Source organism: Anopheles merus, chromosome 3L (genome assembly GCF_017562075.2).
Source record: "Anopheles merus strain MAF chromosome 3L, AmerM5.1, whole genome shotgun sequence".
In the NCBI taxonomy this organism is placed as follows: domain Eukaryota; kingdom Metazoa; phylum Arthropoda; class Insecta; order Diptera; family Culicidae; genus Anopheles; species Anopheles merus.
In genome coordinates this window covers 4,965,435-4,982,324 of record NC_054085.1, presented here as the reverse complement: position 1 = coordinate 4,982,324, position 16,890 = coordinate 4,965,435, and the positions used below count along the sequence as shown (strand labels likewise).

The following is a 16,890-nucleotide window of genomic DNA, read 5'->3' as shown; positions in this document are numbered from 1 at the left end:
AAGGAAGGCGTTTGCTAGATAATTAAAGTCAGAAAGGGCATATTATTATCATAATAAAGTTTCAATACACGCGAGAGAACATCTCAAATTCGCCCTAAAATATATATTTTCTTATAAAATGTTTCTTTTCTAAACACAAGTTTCAATAAAACCAATAAATTTACAATTTACTAATTATGCTTTTTGAAATAACACAAAAAATGTTTTTAGAATAACAGTTCAGGTTATTAAAATAAACTGGATAAAACTGGATATTAAAATAAACTGGAAATAAAACGTCAAAATGAATTTCGAAACTATTCGAAAGCTATAAGAAAGGGCTTTATACAAAGCTTGCTATTTACATTTATTAAGCACTTGTTTTCGACCACAACTATTTTATTTTCATTTCCACTATATTCAAAGGATAGAATATAGTAATAAGATTAAATATAAAATAAGAATAAGAATAGAGTAAATAAGCCATTGTACTTTGATTAAACCATCCCACTGCCAACCGCTGTACGAATCCTTCCTGTTCCAAAGGCATCACCCGTTGTTCGTAGTGGTGCAGTACACGATACTCGCCAAAAATCATCCCACTCAGTGCATTTTCGTCATTACGTACTTCGCGTTTTGTCAATCAAACGTCACCCAATGATATCCTGCAGCTGCATCGCCAGTTGGACATCACTCTAGTGGTGGTGGTGTATTCATGATTTAGTACCTGTGTCACGTTATTCTCGTTTGTTTGTGTCATTGATGTGTTTTTGGTACAGGAAGCACCCAATTGATTACACGTGTGCACCTCGTGAAGGGTGAAAGCGTGTCATTGAACCAGAATGTATGTTAGCTCTGTGTGTTTGTGTGTGAGCTGTGTGTCAACTGCACCAAAATCTACGGGAGACAGAACTCATCGAACTCATTGACAACTAACGCATCATTGCATTAATTCATCTCGCATCGTTCATTAGTTCGTTGCGTTAATGTTTGAACGTTTTGACTTTCACCTGCGTGTTTTGCGGGTTGCGAGCCTGGAGTTAGATGCATTGGGAATGGTGAGCGTTGTGGGGGGACGAAACAGCTCATACCATTCCGATACACCTACTACAGCGGCCTTCCCAAAGCTCACAATCAATGTTTTGTTGTACGTTGCCGTCAAGCAGACCTCGAGCACTCATTCATTCAGTCGCTAATGCGCCCTGTTGTCCTTTCGTTGCAGATGCACCTCACTGAACGTGATCCGTGATCCATATGTGGCCGGCAGTGGCGGCCGTAGTAACGTTGTCAGCATGATACCGGACATTTCGCCCACTCCGATACGCCCTGCTCTGCCACCGCTGGCCCATCTGCAAGACATGCACGGTGCACGGGATTCTCGCTCGCTGCCGAACAGCAACCGGTTAGGATCGCGGTCAGTCAGCCAGGACTCCGTGTACACCATCCTCATCCGACTGCCACCCGAGGGTGGATCGGGTGACGAGCGGGCACCCTCGATCAAGATGATACAGGACGACGTACCGATGTCGATGACGGTACCACCGAGACGTCCGCTACCGTCGCGCGATTCCGATTACATTATACCGGTAGCGACACGGCGCCAATCAACCGCAACCACAGACTTCCGGTTACCGCTCTCGGCAAAGATCATCTCCAAACCGCTGTCGAAGCAGCAGCAGCAACTGCACCAGGCAAACCTTGCCCAAACCGCCCGCCAAGTGAAGAAGAAAAAAAAGTCCCAGGAGAAGCGCCAGGAAACGAAGGCCGCCAAAACGCTGTCCGCCATCCTGCTGAGCTTCATCATCACCTGGACACCGTACAACATCCTGGTGCTGCTGAAGCCACTTACCGCGTGCACCAAGTGTATACCGCAGGAGCTGTGGGACTTTTTCTACGCACTTTGCTACATCAACTCGACCATCAACCCAGTCTGCTACGCCCTCTGCAATGCTTCGTTCCGGCGGACGTACGTGCGCATTCTTACCTGCAAGTGGCACACGCGTAACCGGGAAGCGATGACGCGGGGTGTCTACAACTAAACGGTGTCAAGCGGTTAGTTTTTATCAACCAAAAAATAATCACCAATCAATTTTGAGGGTGTTGGAGTATTGGAGATAGATTTATTCTATTAGTGCAGGGTCATGTTTTGGTTGGGTGTCCTGGGATGATTGCGTTGGGATGTTTAGTTCGTGTCGAAATGGCCAAAAACAATGATGAGCTCTTTGATGTTTATTCTGGGGTGGTCCCGTGGTACAGTCGTCAATGTCCGTCGTGGGCTCAAGCCTAAAAAAACATGTACTCCCGTAGCATTGACTGTGTGACTATTGGTGACTGTGTGGCTGCGTCGTCCTGAATAAGTCTCGAAATCCTGTATGGGCCGGCATGTCCGCGTGGGACGTTACGTCAAATAGAAGTCTAAAGCACATACTGTGTTTTGTACGGTTTTTCTTAGAAAATTCCATGGTACCGATGATCGATTCTCAATAAGTTGAATACTAAAACAACTATTGCAATTAACTTGAGGAAAATGTAAAATCCTTGCATATGATTTCTATTGTACAAACAAACAAAACATATGTTTCTAGTGACTGATCGTGTAGTGAACCGTAATGAAAGCAAATTAGTCTGTAATATGTGATATCTACCTTTGATTTCTGCTCAAAAACTGGACTCAGCGTCCATAAGAAAAAACACGGTAACTTTTTCTTCATTCTATCCTTACCCCAGACCGGATATCAATCGACTTCCGATGCCTCCGTTTTCGAGACAGCACGAGCCTGCCGGGCGTCCCCGTTTGACCTTCGGTGACAGTTAAGCCCCGGCCATCAGTCAGCTTCAGGCGCCTTTTTCCGACGGACACACGGTTGTTGTAGATTTCTAATAAGCAAGACTACGCGAAACGGAAGTCAAACCGTTTGTTGTTGCTGCTGCTGCTGCTGCTGTGTCCCCAAGGAGCGTCAAGCTTCAACCGGATACGAAATCTCTTCCATGGCTTTGCTACTGCTGAGCCAATTTAATTCTCACTTGCTCCTGTTTCTAGCCTGTGTTTTCCTAAATAATTCTCATTTCCCACACCTCAACCCCTGCCCGCCCCAGTGCGGCTGCGATTCTTTTTCCCAAAATCTTGTGCGCTTTGCGTGCCGTTCCGGTCGGTGCCTTTGTGTTTGTGGCTGTTGCGTGTTTAATTAAGATTAATGAGTGTATTTGCTTTACTGTTCTCGGCATACAAGTTGACTGTTTCTCTAACTGTTAATATGAACAAAACAGAAGAAAAACGTGGTAAAGGGATAAGCTGAGCCATGGTGGGTAGTGCCTGTGGTAAAAGAGGATGATGGGCGAGAAGCTAAGGTTCCTCTTTGCATCCTTCCATGTACGCTGCTACGGCGGCGGGAGATTCCATTGGGGAATAGGAAAAGTTCACTGCAGACCGAGCAATTTTCGCTAGAACGAGACGCTTGGTCACTATGTCTCACTTAAGACTAGAGCGTAAGGTAAAAAATATACAGACCAACCATCTTAGCTGTGCGTATGTGTGCACACGCACTGCAGGATTGGGAAAGCTCATAAGCATAAAGCGAGAGATTTGGGAATGTTTCTCAGATGTTAATTACATTAAATCTCAATGTACATCTCTGAATACATGAGTAATCGCACACAGATAAAGTTTTCCTGGTAATGTCAATGTTGGCACACGCAGGTTGGAAAGTCGTGACACATACACACGCACCATGTGGTGACGATTATTTAAAAAGGGACACCCCGTGGGGGAATGGTTTTAGTGCTTTGCACAATGATTGTGTTCTAATTTAGAACATTTGCTGTAAATCAACACAAACATATTTGTGAAACTTTTGTGTAATAGTTGATCGTTTGCGTTGAGTGCTCATTTGTTTTTGGCTCCTATACGTGATAGGATAGACAGCAGGGTACACAATATTTTCACGGTTCAGCAGATTTCCTACAGATTTTTGTATAATATCATTCGATCCATTGTTATCGGATCGAACTTACATTGAAGAGATACTAAAGAGGCAACTATTTTTAAATTACCAAACTGTAATTACCAACATATTTAGTATCATAGGGAATTGTTTGCGCATAGATCGTTCTGCTGGCTTTGGCCATCATGCATAAAATTGGTAACACAATACTTCAAAAAGCATCGCATGAGATAGTTGATAGCGTCTTTTTTAAATTGTTGGAACTGTGTTGAGTTAGGAAGTTGTAGTGTGACGTATTGTGAAGCTCTTCAGGACATTCCAGGACACCGATAAAACAAAATACAAAAGTTCTTAGTTTAGGTATAGCACATTGAACGATAACAAAGCAAAACACAAAAACAAAACTCTGTAACAGTTAAGCTTGATGAGTAACAATGGTTAAAACGGTAAACGAACATCGATATCATCTTGAAGAAAAGCATCCTAAATGGCGATTGTATGTTTTACGGCCTAAATAAAGTTAGTAACGACACAACATTTACATACACTTTCGTGAGCATGGAATGCCATAACATCCAATGCACCAAACAAACAGTTTACCATTACTTCTCACAAGCACAAACGGTGCACAATCACATGATGGCGTTGCGTTATTATTCTCCTGCTACGTTACGGCGTTAGATAGGCGTTTGAATCTTCTGAGTGTGTGTGAGAGAGAGAAAGAGGGAGAGAAAAAGAGAGTGAGCGAGTGTGAGAGAGAGCGATGGAGAGATATAGAGATAGAGAGAGAGAGCGAGAGTGCGTTGAATTGATACGCGAAGTATCAATTAAGGCAGTGGTTAATTTTTAATCAGTTAATCGTGCGCGCAACGTGTTGAGTTGAGTTTGAACACTCTCTATATACATCTTTGGACAGCAAACATACACTATTGTAGCAAGGTAGAAACCAGGAACTTTATCGTATGTAAATCACTAGCACTCACGCAACGCGTAGAATGAACTGTACTAGCGATGATTTAAAATAAAAACATACCAAAACACACACAGTAGATCAGATAGGAAGGTGACGAAAACCAAACCGTTCAACACGGCGACAAACAATGTAATTAGCTACAGACATGTAAACGGTAGCGATAGTAGTCTGCAAATAGTAGAACCATTTCATCGTCAAAAAATAGTACCAATCTCATAACATTCATTAGCGCATTAGGTGCGGACATAGACATTGCTAATTTAGTCGCAAAAAAACCTAGTGCGTAGACAAACTAATATCGACGGTCAGTAGTACCGGTAACGCTGCAAATATAGCCACTGTAAAACGGTGACCACACACACAATTGAAACATTGCTCACGGATTAGGGAAAAGAGGGATGCGGCGGAATGCCGTCGTCATCGTCATCATTGTCGAACGCGCTCGAACAAAAGGAACCCTCGAACGGTCCGAGTCGTTGGTGAAGGTTGCACTCTGTAAGAGATTGCAAGGAAGCTAATGTTTTTGACTTACGGTCACCGCTACCACACAGATCAGAGAGGCCTGAAATCGAGCGCGTTCAAGGATTAGAAGATAGTAATTGATATGTGGAAAAAAGAAACCAAACAAAACGAACCAAATGTTGACTTTAAGCAAATGGAATTAATGTGTAGGATTTTTTGTACAGAAAATTGTGACCTATCCGCGAAATGTTTTACCTTTATCAGATTTATCGTAAAGCTAAATTTTCTGTTGCCTTTTTCCGTGGTGGAGATTTTCATACTGCCTGTAAGCATTGTGTGCAATGTTTCATGCGATTTGTTGATTAACATTGTACACAAGATTGCAAGATTCACATCAAAATAGTATTAACGCTTCGTAACGCTTCGTAACGCTTTCCGTTTCTTCTTGGCCTCATTTCATATTCCTCACAGTATACCACACAATCATTACCGCAAGTAAAAGAAGATATTAAACGATTCAGTATTAGGAAAAGCTAATATAAAAACTGTAACGACAACAACACACAGGCGATAACAATGTAGGGAAAGCATAATTTCGCACAGAGTACGAAAACGTTATATATTATTCAGCAGACAATAAATAAATTTAATGTAAGTCAACTAACTTTGTAATGTAGCACAAATGATGGGAGAAGTTGAAGGACGTTCTATTTCGAAATGTGTAATGAACATTGGTTAAACGTGAAGAGGTTCTATTTCGTCGGGCACTGTAATGAAAACCACAAGGACACAAAGCTGTACAACAACATTAACATTTGCAACAAAAACAAACTAGTTGCAACAAAAAAAAAAAAACAATACATACAATCATAATCAGAATGTATGCTAGTATGTGTGTGTGAGAGAGACAGAGAGATAGAGAGAGAAAGGAAAACAAAAGGTAAAATAATGAACGAAACTACAAAAAACCCCGTATGATAAAAACACTAGCGTAAAAAGAACATAATAGAAGAGAACGAAACAAACAGCAGCACAACAGAGTAAATCAAGCGCAATGGAGACGCTACAATGCAGCACCCTAGATAAACTAAAACAGTGAGATCAAACAAATATCGTTTATAAATACTATACCACTTGTACTAAACACCGTTTGGGATTGTTCTTTTTACAGAGCACATATATACACGAGCGAAAAGCTAGCACGGTGGATGTGTGGAAGGTTGATTGGTCGGTAAAACGATCGTAGAACGCAACACGATCACATGGAAATCAACACCAGATCGTACCGCAAGTTAGGCTAGAGACTGTGCATTTCAAGAAGCGGAGCTTACTCTAGGCACGTAGTCCGTAAGTGTGTACGTAAGTGTGTATGTACGCGTATTTATATTATATATGTATATGTGTGTGTGTGCGTGTATTTTGTCGGTGTATTAGCGTAAACAAAAAACAACATCCTCCCTGATGAAGCAAAGTCACAGTGAGAGAGCAAAATGTCTCATTTAGGACATTTTAAGGGGAGCTGAAATTCTACAACAAACTTACCTAAAGGAGTGAAGGTTTTAGTGTATTTAACAGATTTAGCTAACGATGGTGTAGCGCATGGGTATGAAAGTGAGATTTGATGGTTTTTCCATTACCAGAAATTTGCTGCTGGACCAAGCAACCAACTTAACGAATAAGTTATTTTGTGTTTTTCCTGTTTTTTCAGTACCGGCATTTCTTTCTACGGACAGAAAGAGAACGGTGGTAATAAAACATAATCATCTAAAATGAGAAAAAAATCATTTCATCCCTCGAAACGCTTTCACACTATTTCGCTTCTTTTGAAGGAACAAGCAGAAAAGAACGCGAAAAAAGTGCATAAAAAATACTCAAGTCAGAAAATTCGTCAGCACTTACGCTCAAAGCCTCAATGCAAGAAATGATTTATGGTATGGTTTTATTAGAATATTTGTATTGTGTTTTAATTAAACCTCTACCTTTAGTGTACATTAAAAACACTAACGTGTAAAATTATTAATGACCAAAATGGACTAGCTTCATGATGTAGAATATTTTTTACAGTAATTGTATAATAATAACGGAACGCAATATTATTTCGAACGTTTTTTTTTTGCAGCTTTTGATTGCTTTCGGGTGCAATGGGACGGTTTTTTGCTCGTTACTCGTGTTATCCTCGCGGCGTACGTTATTGTTGCACCAGTGTCGAACTGATTTCTATCTGTAATTGTAAAAAGAAGAAGAAGGAATTCTTGGTAGTAGTGTGGAGCAAGGAAACTGGGGGAATTTGAGTCCGTATATGGCAAATAAATCAAACTTAGACTGTAAGAGCAAGCAAACAGGTATAAACAGATGACCGATTAGCAGACAACGGAGACAAACAGCAAAAGCAAGACAAACAGAAGTTAGGTACGGATGGTTTGTTGTTATTTTATTTTGTTGAATTAAACTACAAGCAAACCAGGAACCATTTACTTTTTTACACAGTCATATTTCATGAGCCAAAATGAAAAAAAAATAGTTGAAAAAAGGAGGACGAGATGGTATGTAAAAGTCATTTTATATACAAACGAAAAACAGAAGAAAACTTATTTATTGTCTTAAGTGTTATAGTCTTAAGTGTGTACAAGAGCCACTTAGTTTTTCATTAATGTTGGGCCTAATCGTAGTGAAATCAGTTTTCTGTAGTGAATTCGTAGTGACAACGCGCAAAAAAACACGCTGCATATGTTAGGTATGGTTTAAGAAAGTTTTCAGTTTTGAAATGTTAACCTAAAGCAAAAAAATAATTTGTTCTGCATAGTAAAGTACGTTTTAACAAGTACAGTAAGCTAAACAAGAATAACTTACAAACGATAATGATGCATCCAATAAACACGGAAACAGACAAAAAAATAACGGATATATTTATAATTTTGTCCTGCAACAGTTAAGAAGGATATAAAATGTTGATTATTACATATAAGTTGATGTGATGTACTTTAAACAAAAGATTACCATGTTAAACAGCATTTGATAACGATAAAAAGTCGACTTTTTTTCTCGCACAAAAGCAATCAGTGAAGATTACATAGCTAAATAAAAGAAACGAAACAAAACAGAAAAAAAAACAATGAACCAGGTGTTACAGATATTTAAGATCTATCCAAACGCGCATGTTTTCGTATTTCCATATTCGTATATCTTTATTGAACGCAACTGTTTGATATTTGTACCGTGCGTTAATGGTAAAGTTAATGGTAATAGCTACTGTATTTGAGACTCCTTTGGATGGGAAGGAGGTGATTATAGCAGGGATATATTCTTACAATTAATGATAGAATGCTTGAGAGCAAAATTTGCAATCCAATAGGTTTCAGAAGACGTCGTATTTTCGTGCCAGCTTTTTAATACATCGCTTATCTCGGTCTTTCGCTCTACCTCTCTCTATCTTACAGCTTTTATTTCTCTCTTTATCCTCTAAGTTTTTGTATTTTTCTTCAAATTATCACACAATTTCATACAAATGCTCATCCTGTCCCTCACCGTGTACTTTCTGTATAATGAAACGTTTGCTCTTGCTCGATATTCAACTTTCCTTTCAAATTTAAACACACGACCATTGACGGCTTAAATTATTCTCTAAAGCCGAACGTTTCAATCAAAGAAAACAAAAAGGAAACAAACGCAAAAGAATGAGAAAATCAAGTTTTGAATCTGTTTCTGGTCGAAAGGTTTGTTAAGAGTACAAACAAAAACGTCTTGCATCACACATTTCCAACAAATGAACAGGGCTATAAAAAGAAAAGAAAAGAAAACTACACCCAAAATGGACAGCCTAAGCTGAACAACGCGAAATAAAACAAATGGTCACCAACAAGTAGAAAACAGAACCGCAGGAAATAAAAGTATGCAGATAGTTACTAATCGTATTATCTAAGTGAATGTCACAATAGAATCAAATTGTAAAGAAATCCCCACATTACATTACGCTCATTCATAAACGCACCCGTTTCAATCTTCGTTTTTCTCCCAGTACCTTTTGGAACTGGCTTAATTAGAACACCATTCTCAATATGGTCAGATTGATGAGGAATTGGAGAACAATATTTGTAGAAACGGAAACAATCCAGGCAATAAACACCTGTACCCGATACCACACATTTCTACGATCACACTACAAAAGAGGAAAATAAAACCGCCGAATAAACTGTATCAACCTTTTGCCACGATTTCCTACGTAGAAACTGCACACGTGGTAACGAAGCACTGTGCAATGCTATAGAGAACGCGTGTACGTTTTTTTTTGTAATAAACTGATAAGAACTAACTAACAATCTGGAAGCTCGCCATTAGCAGTGACAGAAAAATGTGAAAAGATTTGAAACTTGGGAATGAAAACAGATGAGTGAGACAAAAGAGTTGCAAAAGCAGTCAGCAACATATACAACTAGACGAAAATGAATGATAACAGCTAAGACGAAAAGACAAATGAGTAAGAATGGAATTGCAAAAACGCAAAGCATAAAAACAAGAATCACGAATGAATGCAAAATGTTCTGAAGATTTAATCACTCATGCGCGAAAAAATAGCAATGGGAAAACAAGATTGAGATAAAACAATTGGCAAAAAGCAGCAAACTAAAGAAAAGTACTGGAAAAGAGAGAATTGCAGACAAAAAAAAAACACGAAAGAAAAATAACACTCACACGCACGAAAAAATGGGATTATTTAATAATGCTCTAGAGAATCCGAAGTGAAACTCATTCAACAACCCTAGATTAACAAGGTGTTTATTTTATAAAAGTATTATACGGGTATGCCAAAAAGTATATTTAATACAAAGTAAATAAATATAAATGAATTATTAAGTAAATGAAACAACTAAGGAAAGCTAAGGACAAAAGTAGAATGTTCTAGTTGTAAAAGGAAGCAATGGGCTGCATCGGTAAAGAGGACAAGGAATGCAATGCAAAAGGCAAAGGGAATAAAACAACAATACAGCAAAAATGCATCAAAAGCATTGCTAAGGATGAGCGCTTGATGTAGATTATCGTACAGGAGGAAGGGCAAACTGAAGCAGAAAAAGCACTCAAACACAAACCACAAAATCATTTTGTCAGTCAACAAACTTAGACCACACTATGCAAATAGATTGATAAAGCAAGGATAACAAACAAAACACTATAACAAAAGATGCTGGATATAGACAACAAAGCTCCATATAATTATATATATATACACACACAAACACAGACGTATAAAACAACAATGCAAAGGAAAAGGAGGATGCCATAGCGATCGCAGCAAACGAGGGTAGAGAAAACAAGTGAATGCAAATGAGGGTAAAAGAACTCACAAAAAAGTGGAAACTATATTAAAGAAAACAGAAACTGAAAACTTAATAAATGTATGTTTAATAAAAAACCAAATGTCTAGTAGTGGTGAGACTTTTTCCTGTACTGGTTCATCTTCATCCGCATGCTGGTCAGGTGCCCGATGCTGAGGTCCGAACCGCGGCGTCGTTGATCGTGCAGCTGTTGCTGATGATGAGGATCGAACTCATCGTCCTCCATTTCCGATGCTGATCTGCGACCGTTGCCATCTGGCGGTGCGGATCGTTCCACGCCCGAGTCGTCGCCATCTTGTTCGACTGTGTGCACGCCATCTGCTGATCGGTCATCTTCGCCCTCCTCCGGGATTGTGCTAGCATCGTTTTCCGTCGCATCCAGACTCCCTTTATCGAAGGTAGTTTTTTGGGACCGATTCGCTAGAAACTGAAAAGCCACATATTATTATTTTATAACAGATGGAGATAAAGGAAATAAAGGTTTGCAGAGATTACCTGCTGTCTTCGGGTTTCAGCTGTCGCTAGTTTTTCCTCCAAATCTTCAATGCTCGGTGTCGTGCTGGACTGTTCCTCGAGACGCTTCAGACGCCGCGGTGGATGCTTTTTAATAAGACTATCCGGATGCTCTGAATCGCCGAGGGGAATTTCAAACGCTTCTGGTCGTGCTGTGGAAAAATTGTTAGATTATGACAGACAGTATGGAATGGTAAGCCTTAGTATATAGATTTTCCTTTCAATTTCCTTCTTAAATGTTTTGCCATCAAACCCAAATCATGACATTGAACCACATCTCAAACCCCATGACCTCTGCAAGTGTTCCTCGAAGCATGTTAAAGAAGTTAACAAGTGTCCTTTTAAGTGGTTTGATTTGTTTGGAAACAAATATAACCGTTTTCATATAGAAAAGAAGAAAACCAAACGATTTTGAGATGCATGCTTCATTGAACAAAATTGACGAAACCCAATCTGGCGGATCGCGATTGTCAACTAGGTATGGAAAACCTAGACGTTTCATACATGTTGTTCCACTGACAGGATTAAGATTTAGGTTTGTAAATGAAACCATGAAGGAGATCAACCCTTTTCTCATCGACACAATTTTGTTGTCATTACCTTTATTAGTTGATCGAAGGGCCAGCTGGCTCTTTATTAGCGAATAAAATTCCGAAATAGAGTAAGATTTAAATGGCATAAAATGGTAGATACAAAAAGAAATTGAAATCATTTATGTGATATTAGATTGTGTCTACAAGCTGAATGTGTTGAAAAATTTATCGTACTAGGAAATGATGTTGGCCAAATTAAACTTTATTCATTATTTACATGTAATCCAAAAAGGGCCTAAATTGCTAATCAAAGCTAAATTAGGCCTTCAAATGTGGCAGTTTTGTCCATTTAATTGTATTAAATGTTTAATTTTCAATTATGGTATTTTTGCACATTTTGACCAGACAAAAAACAGACCTAATATGATAATCTTCCTTACAGGGGTTTCGAGGATTATATAGACATGTTCAGCGAGTTGTAGATTCGTTCAGCATATAATAGACTCTTTCAGCGAGATATAGAATTGTTCAGAAGTAGGCGTTGACATGTTCAGTTATACTGTAGAGCTGTCACTTTCGTACCCCTTGGACTGCAGCTTGGATCATTCTCATCAGAAGGTAAACAAACGATTTTTGTAAAAATATGTTTGTTTTAACTAATTCATGTACTGAACAGCTTGAGGAATGATTATTAGCTACTTTTAGGACTTTTAAGAATGAAAAATTGAACCCTGCGGCACAGTGTGTAAACAAAACAAATGACAACGTTACAGAATCGCTGAACATGTCAACGCCTACTTCCGAACAATTCTATATCTCGCTGAAAGAGTCTATTATATGCCTGAACGAATCTACAACTCGCTGAACATGTCTATATAATCCTCGAAAACCCTGTATTAAAACTCAGTTTATAATTAGAAAGAGTATCTAAGTAAATGGCATAAAAAATTTGTCTGAATAAGTATAAGGATGACAAATCTGGCCTCAATATTAACAAAAAACTGTTCAATAGTGTAGTGTACTATTAAATTAGTGACCCAATGAATGTGAGTTGCTGATAATGAATTACAGGAAATGAAGCAAAAGATATATGTGCAAAATATATTCGACCAATATTCCCACTTCGTGTGAGGCTAAGTATGGAAATCAATAGCTAACAGGTTATTGAAAGGGAATGTGTACGATTCCATGATAGTGAAAGGACATTTGACCATTTATAGATACTTTTGTTACCGTTTGAAAAGGAAAAGAACAGCTGCAACTGCACATCATCACAGAGTCATCGGTTTTGCTTGAATATTGTTACATGCTCAAATTTAACTCTAGCCAAGCAACAACTCAAGTCAAATATCTTTCTGAGACAAATATTGCTCTAGTCAATTTGCAAATCAGTTTGCGCAACACGCATGAAGGTGTAAACCCACCTTAAGACCTTTAAAGTACGAGTTGCAAGACTAAATAATACCACGACAAGACTTGTTTTAGTGCTTTTATCAACATTACGACATTCCAGGACGACAGATATATTCACGAATTCTACATTCCAAAGAAATTCCTGACACTACGTTTTTTACATCTTCTATGATGTTTCTGAAACGCAGTTGTTGATTTGTTGTTGTTGAAACGCAGAACTAAATTGATTTTATAATAGTTATTAAATGTGCACCTGCGGGGGATTTAACGGTAGGTGGATTAGGCGGTTACCTGGGCCCCGCCGATTTAGGTGTTCCGTAGATAGCTCCAGTTTTCATTCACAGGGGCCTCAACTCGCCTTACCGCCTAGGAACCCCGATCCCCTTAATCCGCCACTGCAACTGACACAGCACTTTGGCATCAGAGATTTTTAGAAACGCTAAAATCACATTCTGTTAGGAATCAGAATCAACACAACACAATAACAATATCGTAATTTTACTTTGCTCTATTTAGATATTAGATTTAGATTAGCATATAGACGAAAATAGTCCCGAATAGACCGTGCCCCCATACGTAGGACTGACTATCCTGCTATGGTAACAATTATCCACTGAAAGCCAAGCTCACTTCACTTGTGGGTACAGGCAGGCCTTGACCGACAGCGGTTGTTGTGCCAAAGAAGAAGAAGATAGACGAAAATAACGTTATAATTTAAATGTTGATGTTAAATGACACTAAAATAATTTAAAAATACAATATTTTATCGTATGCTGGTACAAACAATTGGACCGATACATAAAATGGTAAACCAAGCATAGTCATTTTTATTATTTGGCTATCTGTTATTTAATACAGTTATGTAGTACCAATGCAGTCTACAGACTAACGCTTATGAATAATTTGTAATATTTTTTCAATCTTAGTACCATATCGTCCAAATTTAGGAAATTACGGGACCATTGCGTTAGCAAGGAGAGACTGCTATATTTTTAGTGGACTTCATAAATATCATCAAAGATTTTTGAAGATATTGGCCTAAATTTTTGCAACAACATAGCTAAAGAATGTCCTGAACGATGTGTGAAGACAATGTTCCGATAAGTCAAAATCAGAAATGTGATGAAAATATAAGGTGCCCGATGTATGATGACCTTCACTGTACGCTGTAGATACTGAGCATCTGATCAGAGGCAGATTTAACCATCTCGAAGCCCTAAGCGGCAAATAGAAATGGAGCATCATCGTTGTTTTCAATAGTGCAATTTTTTCAAAACTATATTCAAAAACTAGCCAGTGTAAGAACATTTTATAGAGCAGTTTTTCAAAAAAAAAAAATACGCATTTGATAATTTTTCTAAGCTAGGAACGCATGTAATTGAATCAAACAATGAAATGATAAACTTTAATTCAGTTGCCCTGAACTTGACCAATTTGTTCACTCTAACAACCTGATAATTGGTCTAGTACACCTAAAAAGCATAATTGGAAAGCTTAACAGAAAAACCGAATTTTACTCATTTTTATTTTTGTATTTGTAAAGAAGTTTTTGCAAAACATTTGTTTGCCCACTCATGTATATGAAACATAAAAACTACTGCACCAAATTTGTGTGATTTCCTGTTTCACAGATATATAAACTTTGCTTGAAATCCAAGTGCCCGACAATGCTTATCTTGTACTTGCATATGTCTAGACTTGTCGTTCATGGAATCGAGACCATCAACGACGTGTTTCAAAATTTAAAATTAAACGTCCCAAGAGCTTCAGCGTGCTTTATTGCCATGAGAGGTTTTATTGCTGATGTAGAAGAGTGCGAAAATATGTCTAAGTTTGTCTAGTCTGTCAAACATTATTTCCAAAGTTTGTAACAACTTTTAATTTATATAAACGTAACCAACACATCATGCACACTTACTTGTAAGAATGTACTGCTTTGAGAAAGATTTAGTTTTAGAAAGTTCATGTGTGCATTAATAACAAAAAAATCATTAGCTTGTAAATTCAAACTAACATGTGGAGGTTTACGTTGGGGTTCCCTTTAGGTCCCCACCCCCTTCCCACCCCCGATCGCTCAGTTCGCTTATAGGAAAATCTGCCTGATCAAATATTTTAATTGTACAAAAGTTTTCATTTTGTGTGTCAAAATGTAGCATTCCAATTCGAGACTCGCTACGATTGTCAAATGAAGATTTTTCAAAACAAACTGCACGGACCAGATTGAGATTGAGTTCAATAGATTTATCAATCAATTCAATCGATTCACTTTTCACTTTTAATCAACTATAGATCCTGCATGTCTTGGCCACTTAAAACACGATACCTCAATGTTTTAGCCATTTAGCCCAAGCTTGGTGCAAAAAAGACCAGAATTAAAAAAAAAACTAAGCATATCTATCTTATTACACATTTCAACTCGTTTTTAACACATTCATTTTAAAATGAAGAGCTTGCGCTAACCATTAAAAGCTGTCATCGGGTGTGTTTCCTCCGCTTTTGCTTTGCTAATCGTACGCAACAAGGTTTCGGTTTGCACAAATTTACACCACACACCACATAATTGATGCAACTCCATTTTTCACTTACGATAGACAAGCTTAGAGATGGTTGAGACCCCTTCGCCCGTTACCGGCACAGCAGCATTCGATGGTCCACATCCCATTTTGTGTATCCTTCCAGTGAGCGTAGCAGTTTATCGGTCCATTATTCTACCGTGTGTATTCCTGTCTGCCCCACTCAGTCGCACACTCACTCACGTGCTACTAATGCAACATCGCACGAAAGCGCGTCAAGCGCGATTACTAGGAACGATTTTCTTCGTGGGTCCTATCCACGTGCCAGTCACCGTTATACTGGACGTGGCAAGGATTCGATCATTGGTTAGAAGTCCATCGAAAACTGTACCTCGCTCGTGGTGTTGGGGTCGGTTGGGGTCGTGTGGTTCGTACGTTAATCCGCATGGCATGGAACGTTGAATACGGTGGAGCTCCAAACCGTTCTGAGCGGCTACGTTTCACGGGTGTGTAACCATGTAATTATCGGGCAATCGAAATCTACACCTTTCACCTTACATTCCACCCAACACACTACAGCGGTGGTCCTAGTCCTCAAAAGCTCTACGGCCCCTCTAGGGCGTTTTTAGTTTGGGAATAGTTTGGGGGATGTGGGATGTGGGTTGGCCACTGTGCGAATTGTATTGTTTGATTTGATTTGTGACCAGTGGTGCTCGTTTGACTCTCGTTGATGCAGACTCGTGAAGGTTTACGGGTGACGATTGTTGTTTTCCTTCTTCCTTTTGATTTTAGTGGTTAATTCACGCGAGTTTCAGAAAAGAAATTTGGGGGAACGTTCTTATTTAAAAAAGTGTTCTTATTTAACATTAAGCAGCTACCTGTACCGGTCGCTTGTGCTTGTGAAGGTTGGTTTCCAAGTAATTGCTTGTGACCGGAAAGGTTAACTTTTGTGCGCTTGTATTACTATATGTAAGCTTTCTTTTGGTGCTACAGAATGAAACCACTTGAAGAATACCGCTTGAAGATTCAAACGGGTTTGAAACACAAACTGGCAGCAAATTGTACGTTATATTGTAGAATTGATTGCTTTGTCTGATAATTATATATATATATATATATATATATATATATATATATATATATATATATATATATATATATATATATATATATATATATATATATATATATATATATATATATATATATATATATATATATTCTTTTAAACAC

General features: G+C 38.5%; 2 protein-coding genes across 8 annotated transcripts in view; one reads left to right on the top strand and one right to left on the bottom strand.

The window, feature by feature from the left end:
• LOC121598728 (muscarinic acetylcholine receptor DM1) overlaps window positions 1-9,748 on the top strand; it is a 94,734-nt gene extending 84,986 nt beyond the window's left edge. For all 7 annotated transcript variants that reach the window (XM_041925968.1, XM_041925962.1, XM_041925964.1 and 4 more), the window contains exon 6: window positions 1,202-9,748. In XM_041925968.1, the coding sequence (XP_041781902.1) occupies window positions 1,202-2,018 (817 nt within the window). In that variant the 3' untranslated portion in view covers window positions 2,019-9,748. The remainder of the gene's footprint in view (window positions 1-1,201) is intronic.
• On the bottom strand, window positions 7,489-16,088 carry LOC121598730. Its single transcript, XM_041925969.1, has 4 exons — window positions 15,731-16,088; window positions 11,181-11,350; window positions 10,799-11,112; window positions 7,489-7,576 (listed from the first exon to the last, which is right to left on the bottom strand). Exons 1-4 carry the CDS (start codon window positions 15,804-15,806, stop codon window positions 7,573-7,575), a joined length of 564 nt encoding a protein of 187 aa, XP_041781903.1. The 5' UTR covers window positions 15,807-16,088; the 3' UTR covers window positions 7,489-7,572.
• Window positions 16,089-16,890: the final 802 nt, after the last annotated feature.

Excerpts from the sequence above, each read along its gene's own strand:
- LOC121598730 (XM_041925969.1), bottom strand. The coding sequence starts at position 15,806 with ATGGGATGTGGACCATCGAATGCTGCTGTGCCGGTAACGGGCGAAGGG. Across the intron at positions 11,351-15,730 it reads CATCTCTAAGCTTGTCTATC|CACGACCAGAAGCGTTTGAA; the intron begins GTAAGTGAAAAA and ends ATTTTTCCACAG. Across the intron at positions 11,113-11,180 it reads CTGAAACCCGAAGACAGCAG|TTTCTAGCGAATCGGTCCCA; the intron begins GTAATCTCTGCA and ends GTGGCTTTTCAG.